This window comes from Tenrec ecaudatus, chromosome 4 (assembly GCF_050624435.1).
Source record: "Tenrec ecaudatus isolate mTenEca1 chromosome 4, mTenEca1.hap1, whole genome shotgun sequence".
NCBI classification, from domain to species: Eukaryota; Metazoa; Chordata; class Mammalia; order Afrosoricida; family Tenrecidae; genus Tenrec; species Tenrec ecaudatus.
In genome coordinates, this window is record NC_134533.1 from 122,890,951 (window position 1) to 122,915,614 (window position 24,664).

The following is a 24,664-nucleotide window of genomic DNA, read 5'->3' on the forward strand; positions in this document are numbered from 1 at the left end:
AGAATGAGAGGGGAATGAGGAGCTGATACCAAGGGCTCAAGCAGAAAGCAAATGTTTTTAAAATGATGATGACGACACATGTACAAATGAGCTTGACACAATGAATGGATGTGTATGGATTGTGATACAAGTTGTACGAGCCCCCAATAAAACCATTTTTTTAAAAAGAAAGAAAAGTTGGACGCACTTGGGGTAGAGAATGAGCAGTCAGCTCATCCTTAACAACTCATGTATTTTGACTGTTTTGTTAGCTTGCTTTTCTCATTCTTCTTCGTGTTTTGGTTTGAGGGTTAGACTGACTCCATTCTGAACAGAGAATCTGTGTGAAACAAACCCTGGGGAGCATTATTCACATGTAAATGACCAATAAGGGTATCAAACAAGACACTTCATGGCTTTGCATTTGCATGAACTGTATAATACTTAAGAATTCTGAAGAACAGTGTATTACTATGCTGCATAATAAACCATTACCCCTCAGCCTCAACCACACCGCTCTGGTGCTTGGCAGCCTCACAAACCTGATTTCTCTTTTGGTAGCTGGTCCTTGGTCCAGCTCTACCAATGGGGGGAATGGACAGGCTGGAAATGAGAAAAAGGAATGAGCTTGGTTGTGTGTTTGCTAGTCTTCTCAGCATCCCTCCAACAATGCTTCTGCGGGCGGCAGCAGCAGTTGCTGCAATGTTTCCTAAAGCTCTCAGAATGAGCTGCATCACACCTTTCAAAGACACTAACTGCTGCCAAAGGGAATCTCCTCCTCCGAGGCTCAGTTCCCAGCTTTGTCGGCCCCTTGGGCAAACTCCAGGAGCCCCCCCACCCCAACCCCCACCCCACCCCCGGTGCTCTAATGGTCACTCTGCTGCTAACAGCAAAGTCCGCAGATTGAAACCACCAGCCGCCCCTCAGAAGAAAGGATGGGGCTTTCTATGCCCATAAAGAATTACAGTCTCCGAAGCTTACAGGGACAGTTCTACCCTGTCATGCAGGGCCATCGTGAGTCCGCTTCGACTAGATGGCAGTGAGTTTGATTTGTTTCTCCTCAAGCTCCTACAACAACAACAAAATCAAGTGAATTCTGACTCAGTGACCCTCTATAAGGTTTGGAGCCTATAGATCTTTATAAGAGCAGACAGCCTCCGCTTTAGCTGGTAGGTTCGAACCACAGACCCTGAAGTGACCAGGCAGGAACCCCGGACTCCTTAGTGTTCATCTCAAGGTCTTGTCTGTTCTCTCAGCTCCCTGCAGTTACTCCCACCATGATATATCTGCCCCTTTTTAACTTCACAGTAAAGCCGATCTTTGCAATAAACTATGTTAAAATAACTGGCACGATTTCTGTCTCCTGGCTAGACCCTGTTTTAATCAGTATTTCAGTCTTTCGTTATCTCAAATTAGAATAAACAAAACAATTACAGAGAAAGGAAGTAAATTAAATGAAGGGCTCCCCACGTTCTGTGTGTGACCTGTTTGTGCAAGGAGCTGTTGGGCTGATCAATTCAAGAATCAGTTATTTTCAGAAAAACAGAATACAATATTTCCTAGACAAGGAATGAAGGAAGTGCCTTTTCCATTGATCAGTAGATGAGGGGGACAAACATGGCTGACCCATTCCTAATTTTATAACACATCCCGGAAGCCACTGTACAGTTTATCCTTGTGCTCGGGCTTTGTATGTCTGCAACTGTTGTAATAGGATATTTGTGCCGTCTACTGAACAGAAAACCAATGCTTTTGGTCCAAAACGTTGCTTTCACTTCAACAAATGAGTCCTATTACTCCTCAGAAGACACGTTCCTGACTATTAAAAAGAGAAATGCATGTGATAGGAAAGAGGGCTTTATAAGTGACATAAATGAGAAAGAAAAATGGCAACACTGAGTGTTGCTCACTGATGAGAAGTTGGCTCTTAGTCATGGTGACCTGATGTGTAACAGAATGAAATGTTGCTCTGTCCTGCCCCCTGTTCATGACTGCTGGAATATTTGAATCCATTGTGTGACTATTGTGTCCATCCACTTCACTAAGGATTTCCAGTGTCTTCTTTGACCTCTACTTTCCCGAGCATGAGGTTCCTTTCTAGCGATTGACCTTTCCTGATGGCATATCTTAAGAAAGACATGTCACTCTCATAAGGACGTTTTCCAATTCTCTATGATTCTGATATCGAAACATTTTTTTTCCTTTTTGAAGAGTCAAATCTATTTGTTCTTTTAAGGCTATTTTAACATTGACATACTTTTCAACTCTTTCCTTGCCACCATCATTTTTGAAACATCTTCCTATTTGAGCCTTGGTATCAGTTCTTCATTTTTCCCCTCCCTCACCCACCCTCCCTTATGAAACCTTGATCATTTACAAATTATTATTATTTTTCATGTCTTACCCTGAGCAATGTCTCCCTTCACCCACTTTCCTGTTGTCCGTCCCCCAGGGGAGGGGTTATATGTAGATCATTGTGATCTGTTCCCCCTTTCTCCCCCCACCCTTACCCTCCTGGTATCTCTACTCTCATTATTTGTCCTGAATGGTTTATCTGTCCTGCATTCCCTGTATTTCCAGCTCTTAACTGTACCCGTGTATGTGCTCTGGTCTAGCCAGATTTGTAAGGTAGAACTGAGGTCATGATAGTCGGCGGGAGGAAGCATTAAACTAGAGGAAAGTTGTATGTTTCCTCCGTGCTATACTGCACCCTGGTTGGTTGGTTTCTTCCTTGTGACCATTCTGTAAGGGGATGTCCAATTGTCTACAGATGGGCTTTGGCTCTCTACCCTGCACTTCCCTCATTTATATTGATATGATTTTTTTGTTCTGGGTCTTTGATGCCTGATACCTGATCTCAGTGGCACCTCACGATCACACAGGCTGGTGTGCTTCCTCCATGTGGACTTTGTTGCTTCCCAGCTAAATGGTTGCTTATTTATCTTCAAGCCTTTAAGACCCCAGATACTATCCCTTTGATAGCCGGGCACCATCAGCTTTCTTCACTACATTTATTTATGCACCCACTTTGTGTTCAGCGTTGTTCCGGGAAGCTGAGCATCACAGAATGCCAGGTTATTAGAACAAAGTGTTGTACATAGATCTATTTCCCTAGTTATATATAACTATATTTGCATATGTACATGCCTATATTTAGATCTCTATAAATGCCCTTTGCCTCCTAGTTCTTTCCTCTATTTCCTTTTACTTTCCTCTTGTCCCACTATCATGTTTGGCCTTCATTTGGGTTTCAGTAATTTCTCTCGGTTACACTGCCCTTGATCAAGCCCTACCAGGCCTCCTACACCCTCCTCACCATCGATTTTAGATCACTTGTTGTTCCCTTGTCCTGGGGTTTGTTAACACCCACTTGCTTTCTGCAGCCTCTCCTCCCATGTCCCCCAGGGAACCATTGCCCCCATCCAGCACAAAAACAAGACAGAACTGCTCAATTCTTTGGGGTATGGTTCCCATACAATTTTGATAAAGCATTAGTGATTTTACCATTCTTCTACCAAAGCTTCACCACAAATGTCATGCTTGTTCTTGCTTCAATATTAGCTGACCTCATGTTGCTCTGATAGGGGCTCTTTTCAAATTGTTGGCCTTGCCTTCTTCGTGCCTCAAACTAGATCCTGTTCAGACATGTTTTAACAATTTAGTACGGGTTTAGTTTGGTGTAAAAAAAAAAAGATGTCCTGCGTATTTTTTTCATAAAATATATTTTCCATGAAAAATTTGGAAACCCCTAGTATTTCTTTCATCTTGAAATCTATTATATAGTTTGCCAGTGTACATACAGAATACTGACTGTGATTTAATTATTGTTGATGAAGGTCCCTGGGTGTCACAAATGGTTTGTGTTTACCAATAAGAAGGTTGTTGGTTCAAATCCTGCCATATCTCAGAAGAAAGATCTGGCAACCTGCTTCTTTAAAGTTCACAGCCAAGAAAACATATAGACTCAGGTCATTCTTGTAGCACATGACGTTGCCATTAACCACTCTCAAGGGCGCTGTGCTGCTGTTGCTCTCGTCAATGGGCATTGGGGTTATTTCCACTTTGGGAATCCATTTCCATGAGTACAAACTTCTGTAGGGTTAATAACTAAACAAAATGGCAGGATGATAGGGCATACTTCTATTTTACTAGCTAACCCACAGAATCAACCTCTGCCATCAAGTCAGTTCCAACTCAGTTGGGCTGCTAACTGCAAGCCTGGCAGCTTGAAGCCACCAGCACTGAAGAGTGTGTTTCCAACACCGCGGGGGCTCTTCTCCTCTGTCCTATGGGGTCGCTATGAGTTGGAATTTTACAAGCCAATTCCAATGTACTTCCCAAAGTGGTCGCAGAAGTTTACATTAGCACATACAATATATGAGGGCTCGTTGTTCCACACCTTCCCCAGCACTGGGCACTGTCAGACTTCTAAATCCATGCTCGTCTGGTCAGTATTAGGATGGTATCACTGTGATTTTAATGTGCCTTCTTCGGAATTCCAATAATTAAGCATTGGCCATTTGAATTTCTTCTTTTTTCGAAAACCGGTTCAGATAGCCTGTCACCACAGAACTGTGCTCCACAGGGCTATACTCGCTGGTTTTTCGGAAATAGATCTGAGTGGGTAGCAGCCTAGCATGAAGTATTAGACCCACCTCCAGAGCTGAGTCTTTTACCCACTTTTATATTGGAATCTTCTTGACTTATGTACAGGTGGCCCAGTAGGTTTTATCCCTTGCAAGTTTCTTCTTCCAATTGGCATTTTTCTTTCTTTCTTTCTTTCTTTTTTAAAATCATTTCATTGGGGGCTCATACAACTCTTATCACAATCCATACATTGCGTCAAGCACATTTATATGTTTGTTGCCAACATCATTCTCAGAACATTTGCTTTCTACTTGAGCTTGATATCAATCAGCTCCTCATTTCCCTCCTCCCTCCCCACCATTCTGTCTTTCTTTTGCTTTCCATTGGTTCAACTCACTTTGCCAGGTCAGTTACTGAGTTCTGCCCTGGACACCAGGACGGCCCCCTCGGGCCCGCCCCGGGCCCCGCCCTCGCCGCGCGCGCCCGCCCCTCCCCCGCCCCCCGCGGGGCCAGGCCCGCGCCGCGCTGGGGCCGCTCAGCTGCTCGCGGTCACGGTCGCCAGGGCAGCGCGGGCGACGCGGGAGCCGGGGCGGCGGGGCGGCGGCGGCAGCAGCGGCCCCAGCCTGCGAGGAGCGCCGGGCAGGTGACGGGCGGTGGTCTCCCAGACCAGGGTGGGCGGCGCGCCTGGGGAGGGGGACGGGAAGCGCAGCCTGGAGACGGGGTCGGGGGTCCCTGAGGATGAGGGTCGGGGGACCTCGGAGCCTGCGCGAGAGAGCTTGGGGTCAGGGGCGCGAAGGACCGGCGGGGCCGGCGTCCGCTAAGTTTGGGACGCAGACCCAACAGCGTGTTTCCCAGTTAATGAAGATGGACCCCGGACTCCGGTCCCATCGGTTCTGTCGCTGCTTCCTGGACCTCAAACAAACTAACAAAAAGCCCCTCCGAAAAGGGGAGCAAACAGAATGCCCCTCGTGGGCAGCTTCAGGCATGTTCCAAGCCCAAGCAGCTACTGCTGTCATTCATTTGGCGGTCATGGGGTCCTTTCAGCCCCAGTACTGGTGGACAAGACCAAAGGCCAAGAAGGGATCCCTGGCGAATTGCTCAGGAACTAGATCCTTCTCTGCCCTTGTTTACTTAGAAATGTGGCACCCTCCTGGGTCCGAAATTTCAGTAGCTTCCCAATTTTCCACTGGTACTTAAAGCCTAAAACGCTCCTTTTTCTAGACGAATTATTTTAGGAAAGAGCCATTATAAATGGAACGTTAATGATTACTTTAACTTGTTTTTTTCAGATCCCAAGCTCAGCCCCCCTAACTCTTAGGTAAAACAGGTGTTTATACAAATCATTTTAGTTGAAATGTTCTTACTTGATGAATTTGTGGCTTCTCAAAAACACCCTAAAAAGCAACAGCTTCTCAGTTTATCAGGAGTGAAATAGTGCTCTCGAGTGTAATAAGGTGCTCTTTAAGTGAGCAATGTAATACACCAAACTGCTCCCTAAAATTAAGACAAGAATTAAAATGAGAATCTGTCAGTCTACCAACAGGGAGAACTTTGGATTAGAAAGGAAAAACCACTGCATGTGTTTGTCACTGCGACTGCTACCTTCTGTCTGTTATGTTCGCCAAGGCCCTTTCCTCTAAGGACTGGGTGATGTTCTGTGGAAGCATTAGCAACCACGTCAACACTAAACTCCCTAACCTTTCCAAACAGTAAAAACGAAGTATGTCCTCGTGGAGAAGCCGAGTTTCTCGGCACATTTTTAATGCAGTTTCCGTGGTAGAATTAGGTGGGTCGGCTGATATTCAGGTTGGCTTATACTTGAGTATATACCGTATGTTGTTAAATTAAAGTTAGCTTAAGCCAAAATGATAACAGTACGACATTAAGACAAAATGAATAGTAACCTCCAGGTTTCTTATATCTGACCTATAGAGAAGAAAAGGTGACGAAAAGGCAGTGGGGTAGAAGACAGGCCAACACAGAAATAAATGCTAGCGAGAGATGAAAGGAAGGGCAACCATCGTTCATCTCAGTCCTACATGAACTCCAAACACCCTTTCTCAAACCATCCGTCAGCCTTTAGAACAACCCCTGAGCCAGTGAGCGCTCACTTGGAATCCTCCTCTGAAGCATGTGGCAAAGGCCTTGGCTCTTACTCAGGACACGCCCCCACTCACCCAACACCCCTCTAAGATGCCATCTTTCTGTGGCCATCTGAGACACTTCTGCTTAAAAATCACTCAGTGGCAGAACTTACAATGCCTCCAGAGTTTTAAAGTTATTGTGTTCTTTTTTTTTTAAATTGATTTTATTGGGAGCTCTTATAGATATTATAACACTCCATAATTCAATTAGATCAACATAATTGTACAATTACTGCCTCCATCATTTTATACTGACCTAAGGTTGGTGCCTGAACACTGGTGGTACTGTGGGGCAAGCGTTGGATTGCTAACCAAAAATCAGGGGTTCAAACCCAACAGTTGATCCAAGGGAGAAAGATGAGGCTAGCTGTTCGTTCCTGTAAAGATTTACAAAGTCTTGGAAACCCTTTATGGGGTCACTATGAGTTGGGTTAAGTCAGTAGCAGTGGGTTTGGGGCTTTGTTTAAGGCTGGTGCCTGGTAGTTCAGTAGTTGAATTCTTGCTGCCTGTCCAACCAATACATTTCAATCACACCCAACACCTGTGGAGGTTTGCGTGTTACACTGAGGCTGAACTGGCCCCTGTGGGAGTTTCCAAACTCAGATCCTTTAGGAAGAAAGGCCTGGTGATCTACTTCTAAAAAATCAGCAAACTCAACCAAGGAAAGCAAAAGCCTGTGGATCACAACTCCCCTGTCCCATTATGCAGGGGTTACCCTGAGTTGAAGGTTATCGTGAGTCAGGGGCCCTGTGGCAGCTAACAATAACAAGGTTGATCTCCATTTAATATCTACCTAAATGATACTTCCGTAGCCAGAAGCAAGCGTCTGGTTATCAAAGTCTTCTCTAATCCGTGCAGCCAGCCAAAGTAAGTCTAGAAACAAAACTCCAAAACCAAACTCAATGCCATGAAGTCGATCCCGGCTCATAGCGACTCTCTAGGACAGGTCGGAATTACCCGTGTGGGTTTCCGAGACTGGGATGTCTCATTAGTCTCTTGAGAAGAGTGGTTAGAGTGGGCGGTGGTTTTGAAGTGCTGACCGTTCACTTAACCATGATATCCGACAGCTTTGCTTTATTCCTCCTGTGGAAACCAGTCTCCTCCTCTCTCAAGAGGCGGGCCCTCGACCTGTTTTAAGGAGCCCTGATGGCAGAGCGAGTTACAAGTTGGACCTCTGACTAAAAGGTTAGCAGTTCAAACCCACCAGCCTCTAGAGAAAGATGCGGGTCTTATTCCTATAAAGATTTATAGCCTCCGAAATGATGAGTCTTTACAGGTCTCTGTGTGTCAGAATCTACTCGACGGCACAAGGCTTTGGTTTGGTGAGCCTGCTCAACTCTTTCCACGAATACTGCTGTACCTGGCATATTATATTATTTCTCCAAGTAATTGAAATGAGGCCCTTGAAATCTTGTCCATAATTTACCAGTTGCCTTTTGCCCAGGCTTGTCTATAGCAGGACGTTGGAAGCTAGAAATAAGAATCTTCTTCCAAGCAGCTACTCGAGGCCCTTAGTACACCTGGATTCAATTGCCCTGATTGTTTATGAGCTCTCCACCCGGGTGTATTTCTACAGAGAGGAGCACAACTGTTTTTCAAAGAAACCAAAAGGTTTCAGATACTATACCAAGGTTCTCTTACTTGTTTAAATGTTGGATTAACATTCACTTTAAGAGATTCATTAGTATCTCTTACACACACAGCACAGCTGCCCCACATGGAAAGATACAAAAGGAGACCCCAATTTCAAATATCTTTTAAGGGAACATTTATGAGGTCTTAAAGAGGAACAGGCAGGAGAAAGACGAAGACACATTAGCATGCAGTCTTCTTGGCTCCCGCCATTTGCAGAGGTTAGGAGACTTAAACGTGCATGCAAGGGCAAAGGAAATGCTGCAGAGGCATGCCTGGAAGCGCCGCACAGTTAGAGGTGGGACTACAGAAGGGGAAGGGGCCAAACCTTGGACATGTACTTTGTTAGCTAGAAGACCTTACAAGATAGGCCCAGGGTAGTCAGGGCATGACTCATGACTGCGTGGCCCCCCTCTGGTGGTTTCCATCAAGCACACACCTGGGCAAGCTCTAAGGGAGCCTGCTCCTCCACAGCCTGGTGAGTGGGGAAGGGGGTGGGGGCAAATAACCTACTTTTTAATGCACTCTGAGGGCAAGATTGTTCATATCCCTGGCCAATGGTCAGAAGGAATTCAACGGAGGCTTCATTCGCATGGAGACTACGCATATGGATCAGAGGCTTTCCTTGCTATCCGTAGCCTTCTACGAACTGAAGGCTCAGAATGTAAACTCGGCTACACCTGGAGTCAATCCTGCCTCCAGATTACCCTGAGTGGGCAGACTGCAGCAGCTGCACAGGGCCTTCCCGACTGTGTGGGATCTTTTAGAAGCAGATCATCAGGCCTGACTTTCAAAGCACCTCTGAGTGAGTTCAGATCAACACCAGGGACGACTCGTCGCAGAGTTACAGAAATATAATTTTTTTTGTAGGTGATGATTTGTGAGCCACAACCTTAAACTAGTCCATCAACTCCTCCTATCAACAAGAGGACAACATGAGTCATAGTAAAGTAACTCCTAAGCGCTCGAGTCAGTCTCCTGTCCATCACACCAAATTAGATGCTCAGTCCACAGACCGGTTTTTTAAGAGAAAAGGGTTACATCAGATTTCAAAAGACTCCTTGGAATCCGATTCAGAAGGCATCGCTCAGGAGGTCAAGTCTCGGTCTGGACTTGAGAGCCGAACCCAGGACCGTGACATGGAGCCTGACAGCCTAGAGGAGGAAAGCCCTCAAGGAGGGGAAAGACTTAGTGAGACGGAAGAGGAGGTGAGCAGGAAAGTAGCTCTGATGGCCAGCCAGGAACACCTCCACAGCCAGGCCAGTCGCCCAAGCAACAGGTAAGATCAACTTGCATAAGGAAACAATGAGTGCTGATATATGTTGAAGAGTAATTGTTGATAGGATTCTACATAAGCAAGGACGGGTTTGATCGTACCTGGTAATGGGTATGAGACAGGTCTCCAAGCAGCCAACGTTTCTACCCTCTTGCCACATTCTTTTATGGAAAGAAAACGTAACAACAGATGAATAAATAAATAAGATGTGGTAAATGCACGCAGTGGGATATTATGCAGCCATAAAGAGAAATGAAGTCCTAAAACTGCCTCAACATTGCTGACCCTGGAGAACATTTTGCTGAGGGTAATCAGTCTGAAACAAAGAACAAATACTCAAGGGTTCTAGTTATATAAAAAGCCTATTGTTGTTATATGTTATGAAATTGATTCTGACTCATAGGAACCCGATAAGACAGGGTAGAACTACCGCTGTGGGTTTCTGAGATTATAATTTTTTATAGGAGTTACTATCTTAGAGCAACTGGTGGTTTTGAACTGCTGACCTTGTGGTTAACAGCCCAGCGCATACTATTGGGTGGTTGCACTCAGTCCTCTAGGAGCTCTATGTGTTGGGCTCACCTAAAGGGCAGACAACAGTAGTCTTACAGTGTTTCAGAGAAAGGCTGTGATCATGCCACAATGCATGAAAACCATACAGCTTGAACTCAGGTAGTGTTCGTTTCAAATACTCTTGTTTAGTGTGCTATTTGAAATGTCATATAACTTTTCTGATCTCAGTTTTTCTCATCTGTCAAATGATTCAGCCTTGCCTATATCATAGGACTGCTATGAATAGTGTGGTAAAGTGTGGACCAAGAACTAGGGATAGAGTCATGCCCAGTCCATCCTCAAGGACTAGGGGAAGTTGACCTTCCAGGGCTGGTATGATCCCATAAAGATTAACCAATACTTTAGTAATTTAATACCTTGATTAATAAGGCCTAGCCATCCAGTTGACTGGCCTCACAGTGACCCCATGTGGATCAGAGTAGAACTGTGCTCCAGCGTGGCTGATTTTTAGAAGTAGATGGTCATAACTTTATTCCAATGAGCTCCTGCATGGACTCGAACCTCCAGCCTTTTAGTTAGCAGCTGAGCACATTAACCACTTATACCAATCATACAGATCTGATTCCAATCATACAGATCTGATTCCAAGTTTTTATGGGTACTAGCTCTGTTATGAGCAGTAAGGAAAAAGTGTAAGAGAATATAAAATAATCCTATATTACTCAGTTTTAATGGAACATTAAATGGCATGATAGCGTATACAGCCAAAAAAAAAAAAAACCAACCCAATGCCATCAGGTCATATGTGGCTCTTGGTGACCCCGTGTGTTACAGAGTAGAACTACCTGGAAGTGTTATCTAATGTTTGGCAAGTATGGTACCCTCCCTGGGCACCAATGAGCATTTTTCATTAACCATTTCACTTTCCATTGCCAGCTGTGAGAGATCACTCAGCCAAGGGAAAACTACTATTTTGGTATTTGACAGTCTTTGTGGGTCAAGGCAGACTGTGTGATCTTGGTCTGAAAGAAAATCATGTTGAGCTCCTCTTACACTAATTTTCATCAGTGAAAGCAAGGAAGTAGTAATTATAGTTTTTATGAAGTTCCATACCGTCTCAAGTTCAAGAGCAATGAGTTTCATTTGTATTTTCGAGCTCATGTTCTGACAAACTGATGTGAAATACGGGATGCACGCAGTGTGTGCTCAGGGCTGTGATTTCAGGGCTTGCTGTACGCACCATTTGCAGCTGTTAGGCCTCCAGAAGTGATCCGTAGACCTTCAGGGTAGTAGTTGAGCACAAACCCTTTAAGCCACCCATGGACCTTGATGACAGATTATAAAAGTTAAAAGCTATTGATTAGAAATGGGGGTTCGTGTGATAGTTAAGGCATGGTGTCAGAAGCAGACTAAACCAAATCAAATCTGTTGCCATCAAGTCTTGTTCAACTCATAGCCACTCTATAGGACAGCGGACGGCATTCCAAGGTGTAATCTGAAAGCAGGCTGTTACATCTTTCTCCTTTGGAGTAGCTGGTGGGTTCGAACTGCCAACCGTTCAGTTAGAAATCAAGTGCTACCAGGACTTACCTGAAGTAGACCACTAGAGTTCAAATACCGATTCTGCCATTTTTTAGCCAGATAACCTTGACCAAGTCCACTTAACCACACTCCCTCCATTTCCTCCTCAGTTAAAACAGGGTGATACTAGTAGTCGTGTTACAAGGTTATTCTGAGACTCAAGTGCCTCACATACATAAACCACTTAGAAGAGTGACTCTGTCTTAAATATCAGATTTTTCATTTTTATTTAGGGGTCAACTGCAAGGGGACTTCAAAAGTTTGTGGAAACTTTTTATTATCTTTTTCATTCTGTTTTCCATAGACACTTTGAAGCTCTCTTGTGTAGTAAAGAAGTATGATTGGAAGGCCTCAGAGTCCTGGGGGTGTAGTGAGTATGCATTGGGCTGCTAACCTCTAGATCAGCAGTTCAAAACCGCCAGCTATTCCGAAGGAGAAAGACGAGGTTTTGTACTCCTGTGAAGAGTTGTGGTCTCAGAAACCCACAGAGGCAGGGCTACCTTTCCCTGGAGGGTCGCTCAGCTTTGGAATCGACTTGATGGCAGGGAGAGTTTTAGGTTGATAGGAGGCCTTAGAATTTGAGTGAGCTTTTGAAGCTGTGATGTGAACAAAAGAGTGAAGTTAATGTGACATGTCTTGGTTCATTAAAGAGCCTGGCTTAGTCAAAGAGGATTTGTATTGAACACAGGGAAAGTATATCAAGTAGAGTCTAATTATAAACACAAATGCCACACAGTCATCGAGTTGATTTTGATTCACAGCAACTCTATGTAGACTATTCAAAACTGTACTTTTTTCCTGAAACAGACAGCCTCGTCTTTCCCCCAGCTGGTGGGTTTGAACCGCCAACCTTGCGGTTAGCAGCCTAACGCCTAACCCACAGGTCCTCTAGGACTCCTTAGGACCTGATTATAGGGCCCATGAAAACTTGCCATTAGTCTGGAATGATAGATTTACAGGCATTGAGTCCAACCAACTAACATCACAGATGAGGACATTGAGCCCCATAAGACTCAAAAGATTTGTCCCAAAGGTGGAGTCACAGCAAGGGCCCATAGGGGAGCCAGCACTGAAGCATCCACCTTTAAGTCCAGTGCTGAGTCTTCTTGGCTCTTTCTTCTGCCCATCTTTTTGGCTTTCACTGGGAATATGGTGTTAACTGAGTACAATTGACTGCCATTGGAGCGATTCCAACTCTTAGAAACCGGATAGGACAGCATAGAGTTGCCCTTTGAGTTTCTGAGACAGTAACTCTTTACAGGAGTAAAAAGCCTGTGGTTCTCCCCTGGAGCGGCTGATGGTTTTGACCTGCTGATCTTATAGTTAGCAGCCCAAGGTGTAACCTTTATGCCACCAGGGCTTCTCATGAAGGGATATTAAAATCCAGGAAGAGTGATCAGTCCTGTTCCTAAGGCGCAGCCTTGTGCTGGAGACCAAGAGGCTGGGAGGGAAGTTGGAAGAGGGTCCCTGGAAGACTTCAGAGAAACAGCCACACTTCATTACACTGGATTGTGTAGACCACAGGACAGAATAAGGCTCGTGAAGATGCCAGGGGCAGTGATGTAGGGACAGAGGTGTGATGACACAGTATTTTGTAAGCTCATAATATTAAAACAGATGAATTGGAATGATAATCATTATAAGAATAACAGTAATTTTTTAAAGGCCTACCTATAATTCCATGTAGTTCTTCATCATGATCATGTAGGAAATGTGCTACTACCATTTTACAGATACAGAAGATGAGATAAGAGAAATAAAGTCACGTGTCCAAAGTCACGGTGCTATAGGGGCATTTGTTTTGTTACCAGTTGTGAGTTTTAAAATGATAGCAAGGTCTAACATATAGGGAAGTACATGGGAAAATACAAAACAACCCTTACTGCCAGCTGGAATTAAATCTGTTGTTGAAGAAATTATATAGTACACCTACGGTTAAAATTTCCATGTCCATTTTCTCTTCTCTTCCCCCTCAGAGGTAACCAATGCATACCTTTCCATGGGTATATATTCATTTCCTTCATACACAATGTATAGCTAGTGTGTAAGTATATATTTTTCCCTGCTTTTCAATCAACACTCGTGAAATTTAGGCATCTTTTTATATTAAGAACTATGATCTTAGATCATCCATTTATAAAGACTGTGTAAGTTCAGTTATATGAAGATATACTCTGCCCATCTTCCTATTGACAAGCACTTCCAACAATGTGTGTGCATCTCTCTATGTGTCCTTTGGTACATGTACAAGAGGGTCTCTCGCAGGGACATGTGCTAGCGTGGCTGGCTCAGAGAGAAATGAACATCTGCAGCCTCACCCCCAGTGCCTGAGAGTTCTAAGTCTTCATAATCACCTGCTTATTGTGTTAACTTTTGCCATTGTGACAGATTACGATAGCCTGTTTTATTATAGATTTAAATTGCTTTCCCCAGGCTGTACCCTTTTCTACGTCAGTTAGCCACACAAATCAATTGAGGTGTTTGTTAGTTGCCATTGAGTTGATTTCAACTCAGGGCCTCCCCAAGTGTTACCGCATAGAACTACCCCAAAACTGGCAACTAAATTCTTGATTATCTTTTAACGCTAATCGCTTTATATCTCCAGCTGTGGGTTGGACAACTGAGTACCCGAAGGAAAAGTGTCCTGAACAATAATAAAGGATGCAGCACGTGAGAACAGTAACATGTCCCTCTTTTTAGCATGCGGAGTTGCTTTATATCTTATAATATTCAACCTCCACAGCATCATCGTCATGATGAGGTAGACAATCGCCGTTTATTAGATCAGAAGACTGAACTGAGTCCATATCCAAACTTCACAAGTGTGCCTACAACTGCGTCTCCCACAGCCACTAGATGCCCCACAGATAAGGAAGGTTCATGTTCAAACCGGAATTCCTGGTCTTCCTCCACACTGGCTCCTCTTAGCAGCCTCGCTCTCCTGATGCTCTCCATATCCACCTGAGCCAAAGGAAGGGCAACTATTGTTTTATATATACTTACTGCAATGTCAGTATCTTGGATATCTTTTTTTTAATCTATCAGATGAGAACAGACTTGATGACACCTAACAACGTAGTATTTTCCACATATGGATGAACCATGATGTAATTATCTCATCCCTTGTTGGGCACTTGAGTTGGTGCTAGTATTTTGCAATGCTCTAATTGAAAACAGATATGAGGGGGATTAAAACATTCCTGGAAAAATACCATTACCTTTACTTTCCATCTTTCCATGAACTTTTTGAAGCCCCCTTGTATTTGTGTGTGTGTGTTTATATTGTGTGTGCATATAGATTTAGGTATATATGACTATATTTGAGTTTTTATATCTATAATATTGCTCACTAGTTTGAACACACGCATAATAATGAGGTGCCTTCAAAAATTTATAGAGCTCTTGTGACCCTGGCTTTGAACTTCAGACAACTAGGACATTAGATTAAGTCATTCAAGGTGCATACTCCCCTTAAAGACCATACTAGAAGGACCTGAAATGGAAACTCCACAAGGAAAAGCAAACTGAACATTACCTTAAACTCACTTGTAGCAGAGCTAAGGAGCTAAAATACTCTCTGGAAGGTAAAGCTCACAGGCCCTAGTGGGAGAAGAAGCAGATGATTGCTATCCCAAGGTAGGGGATTTGGTGCTTATTGGACTTTGGTTTGGTTCCGATCGGGTGCTTTGAGGGTGCCAAAGGAATGCGACCTGGGGCTGACAGGTATTTGCTGTTTTCACACTCTCTGCTTTTCTGTGTGACAGGCATTAGTCTACCAGACAGGTCTGTCTTTGTAAATGACTGCTATTGCAAGTGTTGCCATATCGCCAACCCTCATGACTAGTGGAACTACTGTCCTGTCACCTAAGTTCTGAAGCTATACAAATCAACAATTCATGCAATAGAGTAAGATGTCTTACACATGTTTAAGTTCCTTACCTTAGCAGTGTTTTATTTTTAGTTTTACTTATTTTTAAATCATTGTATTGGGAGCTCATACAACTCTTATCACAATCCATCCATCCATCCATTGTGTCAAGCACATTTGTACATTTGTTGGCATCGTCATTCTCAAAACATTTGCTTTCTACTTGAGCCCTTGGTATCAGCTCCTCATTTTTCACCTCCCTTCCTGACCCTCCCTCTCTCATGAACCCTTGATAATTTATAAATTATTGTTATTTTTTTCATGTCTTACACTGTCCGATGTTTCCCTTCACCCACTTTTATGTTGTCCATCCCCCTGGAAGGGGATTATATGTAGCTCATTGTGATTGGTTCCCCTTTTCCCCCAACTCCCCCTCATTCACAATGATATAATTTTTTGGTTCTTTGATGCCTGATACCTGATCCCATCGGCACCTCGTGACCACATAGGTTGGTGTGCTTCTTCCAAGTGGACTTTGTTGCTTCTGAGCTAGATGGCTACTTGGTTATCTTCAAGCCTTTAAGACCCCAGATGCTATATCTTTTGGTAGCTGGGAACCATCAGCTTTCTTCACCACATTTGCTTATGCACCCACTTTGTCTGCAGCAATTGTGTCAGGAAGGTGAGCATCATAGAATGCTAGGTTAACAGAACAAAGTGTTCTTGCATTGAGGGAATACTGGAGTAGAGGTCCAATGTCCATCTCTTAACAGTGTTTTAAATTATATATCATTGACTAAAACAATGTGACTCTCAGAATTACTTTATGCCCCGTGGAGATGATTTATGATGTACTCCAATAAAATGATATTGATGTCTCTAAAGTAAACCAGGGACATATATGAACCTTAGATATATGACTTGATTTTGAGCTCTCACTTGATGGTAGCCCTAATATAAGAATAATGAATTCTTATGGCATGGCCCTCTTTGGTTCTTGCCCTCATGAGAAGATCATTAAGGATATGGGTACTATAGAAAAGTATGGTGAAGAAATTAGATGGCACCCAGCTTTTAGAAAATATAGCATCTGGGCCCATAAAAGACTTCTCCCAAAACAGGCAACCCTGTAGTGAGGAGTCAGCTTAGTCCACAAAGACATATACCAGTCTGTGTGGTCCAAGGATTGTAAATAATAAAGACCACACCTGGAGGAGGGAATGGTGCCAGACTCTAAATTTTAAGCACTCTTGTTTGTGGGATGCTCTGGATGATACTAAGCTAAGCCACTTACTGCTCTCAAGTGGATTCTGACTCATTGTGACCCTACCGAGCAAGGTAGGACTGCCCTGTGGAAGCCCAAAGTCCATTTGTAAGGATTTTCCATGGACTAAGTTTCTGGTGAATCCCCACTGACCATGGTCTAGAGATGTGAATATCCTCAATATTAGACAAATTACATTTTAGCAGCTGAAGTTAGGCTAGAATGTTAACACCTTGTCTTTAGATCTCCCTTTTGACCCATTTTGCAATTAGTTTTTTAATATTCTCTAGGGTTTTTTTCTTTAGAGGTTTTCCTGTCTTATTCAGTCACTGTTGGAGCCCTGCTTGTGTTTGTATTTATTTGTGTGTTTTTCTGTTTGGGGAAGTCAGAATGGGTGGTATCACGGAAAGAGTGGATGCAGAGACAATAGTGACGTAATAGTCTATCAGGGATGGGGGAATGAGAATGCAAACAATGAACACAGGAAGGGGAGGGTGCATTAGAACTGATTGTGGTGATGTATATAAAACTTTTTAAAAGCGACTTACCTATGGAAGTGTATGATGTGATTTTATATCAATAAAATTATTTTAAAATAAAGCAGTCTTCCCCCAAATAAAGACAATTTCAAAAGATAAATAATGCCCGAGGATGGGCCCCTCAGGGTAGAGGACACTCAAAATGTGACAGAGATATGAGGCCATTCTGTTATGTTCTGCTTGGGCTCGTTTATATTCGCTGTATCTCAGGTGCGTTGCCACTGGGGATCACCCTCCTGAGGCTGCGTTATTTGTTTCCTTATTTTCCAGTAAATGAAACCCAGGGACATTGAGCCTACAGGGAAAGAAAATATAACAAGGGTTTGGGGGGAGGGGGATATAGAAAGGTGTGGGGAGAGGGAATTGATGTCAAGATGTCCAGGAGGGAAAAGTAGCTTTTAGAAAGCATGTATGATTATGGAAACACTTTTACAATAATGTTTGATGTGATTGAACTATGAAATAATATGACATATGTATTAACTCTCAAGTTACAGAAATAAAAAAAAAGTCTAGATCCAGGAATGGAATTTGAGGCTAACACTAAAACCTAGCTCCAACTTAAGAACAATCAGTTCTTACATCATGGCCCTATTGACGACTCACCTGCATGGAGTGATTACTGAGGATAAGGTGCTACAGCAAAGAGTGGTGGGGAAAGCAGGCGGTGTCCAGCTTTCAATAAGAATCGTTTCTGGGGTTTTGCAGGCTTGTGTTCAAACAAGGAGCCATCTAAGCGAGGAGTCAACTAAGTCCATACAGAAGAGACAAACCAATTTGTGTGATCCAGATAACAATTACAAAATTCAAGTTTGATGAGGAGAAAATCATCAGAGCTAAAATTATGGACACCCAATTTGTGGAGGGCTATGGGGGACAGTGGAGCCCAAAACCCATCTGTAGAGTATCTAGTCCAGCAGTTCTCAACCTGTGGGTCGCGACCCCTTTGGGGAGCGAACAATCCTTTCACAGGTTGCCTGATTCATAACAGTAGCAAAATTACAGTTATGAAGTAATAACAAAAATAATGTTATGGTTGGGGTCACCACAACATGAACTGTATGAAAGGGTCGTGGCATCAGGAAGGCTGAGAACCGCTGCTCTAAACACTAGTGCTGTGTGAAGTACTCATCTAGGAAAACTGGAAGTCATCCAAAACGAAGTGGAGCACATAGAGATCAAGATCTCACGCGTAGTGAGCTGGAATTAAATGGCCTTGGCCATTTTGAATCAGAACCTCAGATGAGTCACTGTGCCAGGAATGACGCCATCAAGAGGAATGGCGTTGCCAAAAGGACACTGCAAACTCCATCTTGAAATACAGCGCTGTCTGTGTTACAATTATATTTATCCAAATCCAGTCCATACAAATTTTATTTGAATTTATGCACCAACCATAAGAGCTAGTGATGAAGAACTTAAAGATTCTACCAAGACTTCGGTCTTAAATTAATCAAACATGCAATCAAGATGCGTTGACAATTATTGGTGATTGGAATGCAGAAGTTGGAAGCAAAGAGGAAGGGACAGTACCGTGTTTCCCCACAAATAAGACACTGTCCTATATTTATTTTTCTCCAAGAAGACACACTATGGCTTATTTTCAGGGGATGTCTTATTTTTATTAAGTATGGTACAATAATCTATATTTATTCAAATATAGTTAAGTCATCTTCTTCTGGAACATTGACCCACAGTGCTGAGGCAAACAGCAGCCCCAGCTTGACTTCTTTCCCCTGAGGACACGCAATCCCCAAAGCAGAGTGTCCTGCTCCTCACTTGATGTGGGGAGACTTTGACTCTCACTGTCTCTGTCTCCCTGTACGCCTCAGCTTGCAGCATGCACAGAACGACCAGGACCTGACAGGAGGAGCCAGCCTTGTTGATGGGGCTGCCGCACCTCTGCAGTCCCCTCCAAGACAGCAGCTGGCACCATGGGGCAGATAAGAAGGCTGCCTGTCTTCGTGACCGCTCCACGCCGGTGCACTGCAGAGCCATGCCTATCACTAGGTCTTATTGTCAGGGAATGACTTATATTGCACAAACACTTAGAAATCCCGCTACAGTTTATTTTATGGGTCTGTCTTATTTTCGGGGAAACACGGTAGTTGAAAATTATGGACTTGGTGATAGAAATGAAGCTGGTGATCCCATGACAGCATTTTGTAAGACCAATGACTTGTTCAAAGCAAATACCCTTTTCAACAACATAAAACACAACTGTACACATGTACCCCTACATCTAAAATACACAGAAATAAAATTGAATACAACTGTCAAAAAGACACAGTGGTGAAGCTTGATATCAGCAACTAAAACCAGGCTAGGGCTGACTGTAGTAAACAAACATTAATTACTCATATACAAGTTCAGGTTAAAGCTAAAGAAAATTAAAACCAATTCACAAGAGCCAAAATATGACCTTGAGTCTGTATCACCTGAATTTTGAGAACAATTCAAGAACAGATTTGCTGCATTGAACACTAATGACAGAAGACATGATGAGCTTTGGGAGGACATCAAGATCATTGTTCAAGAAGAAAACAAGTCATTAAAAAGACAGGAAAGAAAAAAGATCAAAATGGATGTCAGAAGAAACTCTGAGACTTGTTCTTAATCCTAGAGTAGCTGATGCAAATGAAAGAAAGGATGACGTCAACAAGCAAATAGAACATGTCAAAGAGCAGCTCAGGAAGACACAGTCAAATATTATAATCAAATGTGCAAAGACCTAGAACTATGAAGCCGAAAAGGAAGAACACATTCAGCATGTCATAAACGGAAAGAATTCAAGAATAAACTCAAGCCTTGAGTTACAATATTGAAAGCGTGTATGGACAAAATGTTGAACGATGCAGGATGCATCAAAAGAAGGTGGAAAGTACACAGTCACTGTACTAAAAAGAACTAGTTGGCATTCAGCCAATTCAGGAGGTGGTATATGAGCAAGAGCCAATGGTGCTGAAGGAAGAACTTCAAGCTGCACTGAAAGCATTAGCCAAAAACGAGGCTCCAGGAATTGATGGAATACCAATTGAAATGTTTCTGCAAGATTATGAAATACTGGAAACACTCACTGTCTATGCCAGGAAATTTGGAAGACGGCTACTTGACCAACTGACTGGGCTAGGTCCCATTCCAAAGAAAGGTGGTCCAACAGAATGTTCCAGTTAAAGAGCAGAATCTTTGATAACACATGTAAGTAAGATTTTGCTGAAGATCATCCAACAGCATTTGCAGCAGTGAGGACACTGACAGAAGCTGCCAGAGGTTCAGACTGCATTCAGAAGAGGACCTCATTGCTCTTTATGTCAGATGGATCTTGGCTCAAAGCAGAGAATATCAGTTTACTTGAGTTTTCTTGGCTACGCCAAGGCCTTTGACTGTGTAGATCATAACAAACTATAAATGACTTTCAGAAGAGTGGGTAGTCCAGACCACTTCCTTGTGCTTATGCAGAACTTGTACTTGGATCAAAGAAGCAGTTTTGCAAGCAGAACAAGGGGATACTGCATGGTTTAAAATCAGGAAAGGTGTGCGGCAAAGTTGTATCCTCTCACCATACTTATTCAATCTGCATGCTGAGAAAATCATCAAAGAAACTGACTTAGATGAAGAAGAATGTGGCACCAGGATTGGAGGAAGCCTTATTAACAGCCTGTGATATACAGATCACACAACCTTGCTTGCTGAAAGTGAGGAGGACTCGGGGCACTTGCTGATGAAGATCAAGGTTTGAAGTCTTCAGAATGGACCAGATTCCTCAAAACTGGATCATAAGTGACATCATGAAGATAGAGAAAAAGTTGAGGTTGTCAAGGATTTTTGTCTTGCTTGGGTCCGCAATCAATGCTCATAGAAGCAGCAGTTCTGGTTGCCAAGAGATCAAAAGAAGCATCGCTTTAGGCGAATCTGTGGCATAAGACCTCTTTAGAGCAGCAGTTCTCAACCTGTGGGTCACGACCCATTTGGGGGCCGAAGGACCCTTCCACAGGGGTCACCCAATTCATAACAGTAGCAAAATTACAGTTATGAAGTAGCAACGAAAATAATTTTATGGATGGGGGGGCTCACCACAACATGAGGCACTATATTAAAGGGTCGTGACATTAGGAAGGTTGAGAACCACTGCCGTAGAGTATTGAAGAGAAAGCATGTTACTTTGAGGACTAAGGTGGGCCTGGCCCAAGCTATGGCATTCTTCATTATCTCATATGCATGTGAAAGTTGGACACTGATTAAGGAAGACTAATGAAGAATTCATGCGTTTGACTTGTGGTGCGGGCAAAGAATATTGAAAGTGCCATGGACTGCCAAAAGGACAAACAAGTCTGTCTTGGAAGAAGTAGACCAGAGTTCTCCTTAGAGGCAAGAATGTCAGGAGAGACCAGTCCCTGAATAAGGACTTCTTGGTTGATACTGTGGATGGGCAACAAAAAAGAGGAAGGCTCTGGAAACGATGGATTGGCATAGTGGCGGCAATGATGGGCTCGGGTATCAGGACAGTAGGCCCAGGATGGGGCAGTCTTTCGTTCTGTTATGCTTAGGGTTGCTGAGGGTGCGGACCGACTCGATGAACCCGACGGCCAGCATTATATCTAGTGAGTGCTAGGACCGAAAGAGCAGACAGTGTGACTTCGTCTACACCAAGTTCTCATTCCAGCTCGAACCTGAAAGTTTCATAGTCTCCTCAGTAATAAATGCAGGTCACAGAAATGCAGACTGGCCGTGGAAAGGAAAGGCCTTTTGTGAGTGGTGGGTATTCTCTATACTTTTAAGATGAAAAAAGCAAGGCAAGGATCCATTAAGTGACCTCATTTTCCCCAATGTTAAGTTTTTCCCTTTGAAGCTGATGCTCAGGGACCCGACATTAACCCTGTTCCTCCGCCAAGGACAATTTAAAAACCACTCAACATTATCCAAATTAAAAACAATGTTTATAGAAACCAAAATTATGTTTAGATTCCTCGTTAAGAGTTCTTAAAATAACGCTTTTTAAAAATATTTATTTGCTTTCAACATTTTAAGTGATGACTTTCATTTCCACACACACACACCCCAAAATTGATCTCAGACCCTTGGCATTTAAGTAGACTTTCATTTCTGAAACAGCATGCTGGGAATTGTAGTTTTAGAAAAATTAGTCAAAGACTTGCCTTAATGCAAAGGAAAAGCTCTTTCTTCTTGCTTTGATAAGCAACCATTTTAAAAGCTGGCAAATCACTTGAGCTCTACTCTTGTGTTTTGATGTTAGTTGGACCTCCTCAAGTAATGACTCCCTTGTAGCTCACCATCGTGAAGCCCCAGTTCACTGCATATGATTAGAGGGGACATTCTACTTAATGGAAATTGGAGCGGCATTGACTGCAGTGAATGAATCGAGAGTGAAGAGAGAATCTTCATGTGATGATGCTTAAACCCCACTCCAAAACTAGCCTTATGAACATTTGGCACTCATAAAGAAAGAGATCCATGTAATGCCTAGCGCATTAGAAATAACCTCTTCAGTTCAGGAGCCTGCTAAAACCTTGTATATTAAATTTTAAAAATCAGAGCAGTACAACAGCACATAGTTTATGTATTTAATAAGGTCTCATTTGTTAAACTACTTAAATATAATTAGCTACCATTTGTAAAACTATTTGCTTTCTATTATTATCCCCATTTTGCAGATCGGAATAGAGATTCGCTTGTTTAAGGGATAACAAGTTACAGAGGCAGACTGGAACTGAATTCTTTCCCCGCTGCAAAGCCTGGGATTCTAATTTTAAATATCTAAAGAGGTGACCAAGGACTAATTTGATAAGGGATTTAATTTTACTTTCTACGAAGAAGTAAAGAAAATTTCAAGATGGACTGAACTTAAAGCCAGAGGAAACAGTTCCATTAAATTATAAATTGTTGCAGAGTGGTTTAAGAATTACAGGATACTGTGTACTCAGAAGAAATAAAAATTAATTGTATTTTACTTTGGTTAACAGAGTACACGCACACACACACACCAAACAAAATCTACTTATGTCAGGTAGATTCTACCTACTGACACTGTAATAGCCTAGATTCTTTAGCATCTCTCCTAGGATGTAAAAATGCCCTTTCCTCCCTGCCGCTCCCTCCCCCTGCCCCCAGCTCCCAACTGGAAAGTTTGAAGACAGTAGATGATTCACTCTCTCCCCACCTGGGACCAGCAACCTCCAGATGTTAAATGGGAGGGAGAAGGCATAATGAGAAGCAATTTGTTAGCAGAATATTCAGAACCATCTTAAAGTAAGAAATTCCGAAGTCAAGAACAATTATGTGTTGTGTGTTGTGGTATGGATTTTTTTACTCTCAAATATTTTTATATGTCCTGTTTCTGAAGTATTGAATGATGACTGATAGAATTTAAAGAGCTTTCCTAAGACAAAAAACAGACCCACTACCATTGAGCCTAGTCTGACTCATCTTGACCCTAAGTAGGGATTCCAGGCTGTACGTCTTTATTGGCACAGACAGCCTCATCTTTCTCCTAAGGAGATGGTTTTGAACGGATCTTAGGGTTAGCAATTCAACACTTACCCAACAGTGGTGCAACTAAGTCTCCCTAAGAGCATTACCAACCCACCAACCAAAGCTCACTGCCACTGAGTCCATTCCAACCCATAGGAAACCCTTTGGGTTTCTGAGATTGTGAGTCTTTACAGGAGCCTCCTCTTTCTCCATCAGATTGGCTGACGGATTTGAAACGCTGACTCTAAGTGTAGCAGCCCAATGTGTAACTCATTATTAGACCATACAAAACAAAACATTCACTGCCACCGAGTCGATTCCTACTAACAACCCTCTTCTTCCCAGAAAAATATACAGTCTCAGAAACCCACAGGGTCCGTTATATTCTGTCCTATAGGCTCACTGCAAGACTGATTTCTAGACAGCCAGAATAATGGGTACGTGGACTCAGGAAAAACTAACTGGAGAGCTGCATTTTCCTCTGAGACGGCCCTCGTTCGTTCTGTAGAGCTCATTGGAAATAGTCCGGCTGCGGCTGAACACTTGATTTCCGTTGTCTCTTTTCAATTGAAGACCACTGACTGGTTTCCCAACCTCCGTCGATCTATTTCTTACCTTTTATACCTTGTTCTACAGGTTTCCCGTTGCAGCATGGAAATAGCTTCCAGCACCTTGGTTGCTTATTTCTCATCCCTCAGGAATAGTTACAGCATAGCTTTTGTCTCGGCATTAGCCATTCTTTTTGCATTCATTCATTTGCTGACGACTTATGCTTTAGTTGCACCCTGGTGT

General features: G+C 43.0%; 1 protein-coding gene across 3 annotated transcripts in view; it reads left to right on the forward strand.

The window, feature by feature from the left end:
• Positions 1 to 9,277: 9,277 nt before the first annotated feature.
• Positions 9,278 to 24,664, forward strand: part of JHY (junctional cadherin complex regulator) — a 76,825-nt gene continuing 61,438 nt past the window's right edge. For all 3 annotated transcript variants that reach the window (XM_075548800.1, XM_075548801.1, XM_075548802.1), the window contains exon 1: positions 9,278 to 9,621. In XM_075548800.1, the coding sequence (XP_075404915.1) occupies positions 9,278 to 9,621 (344 nt within the window). The remainder of the gene's footprint in view (positions 9,622 to 24,664) is intronic.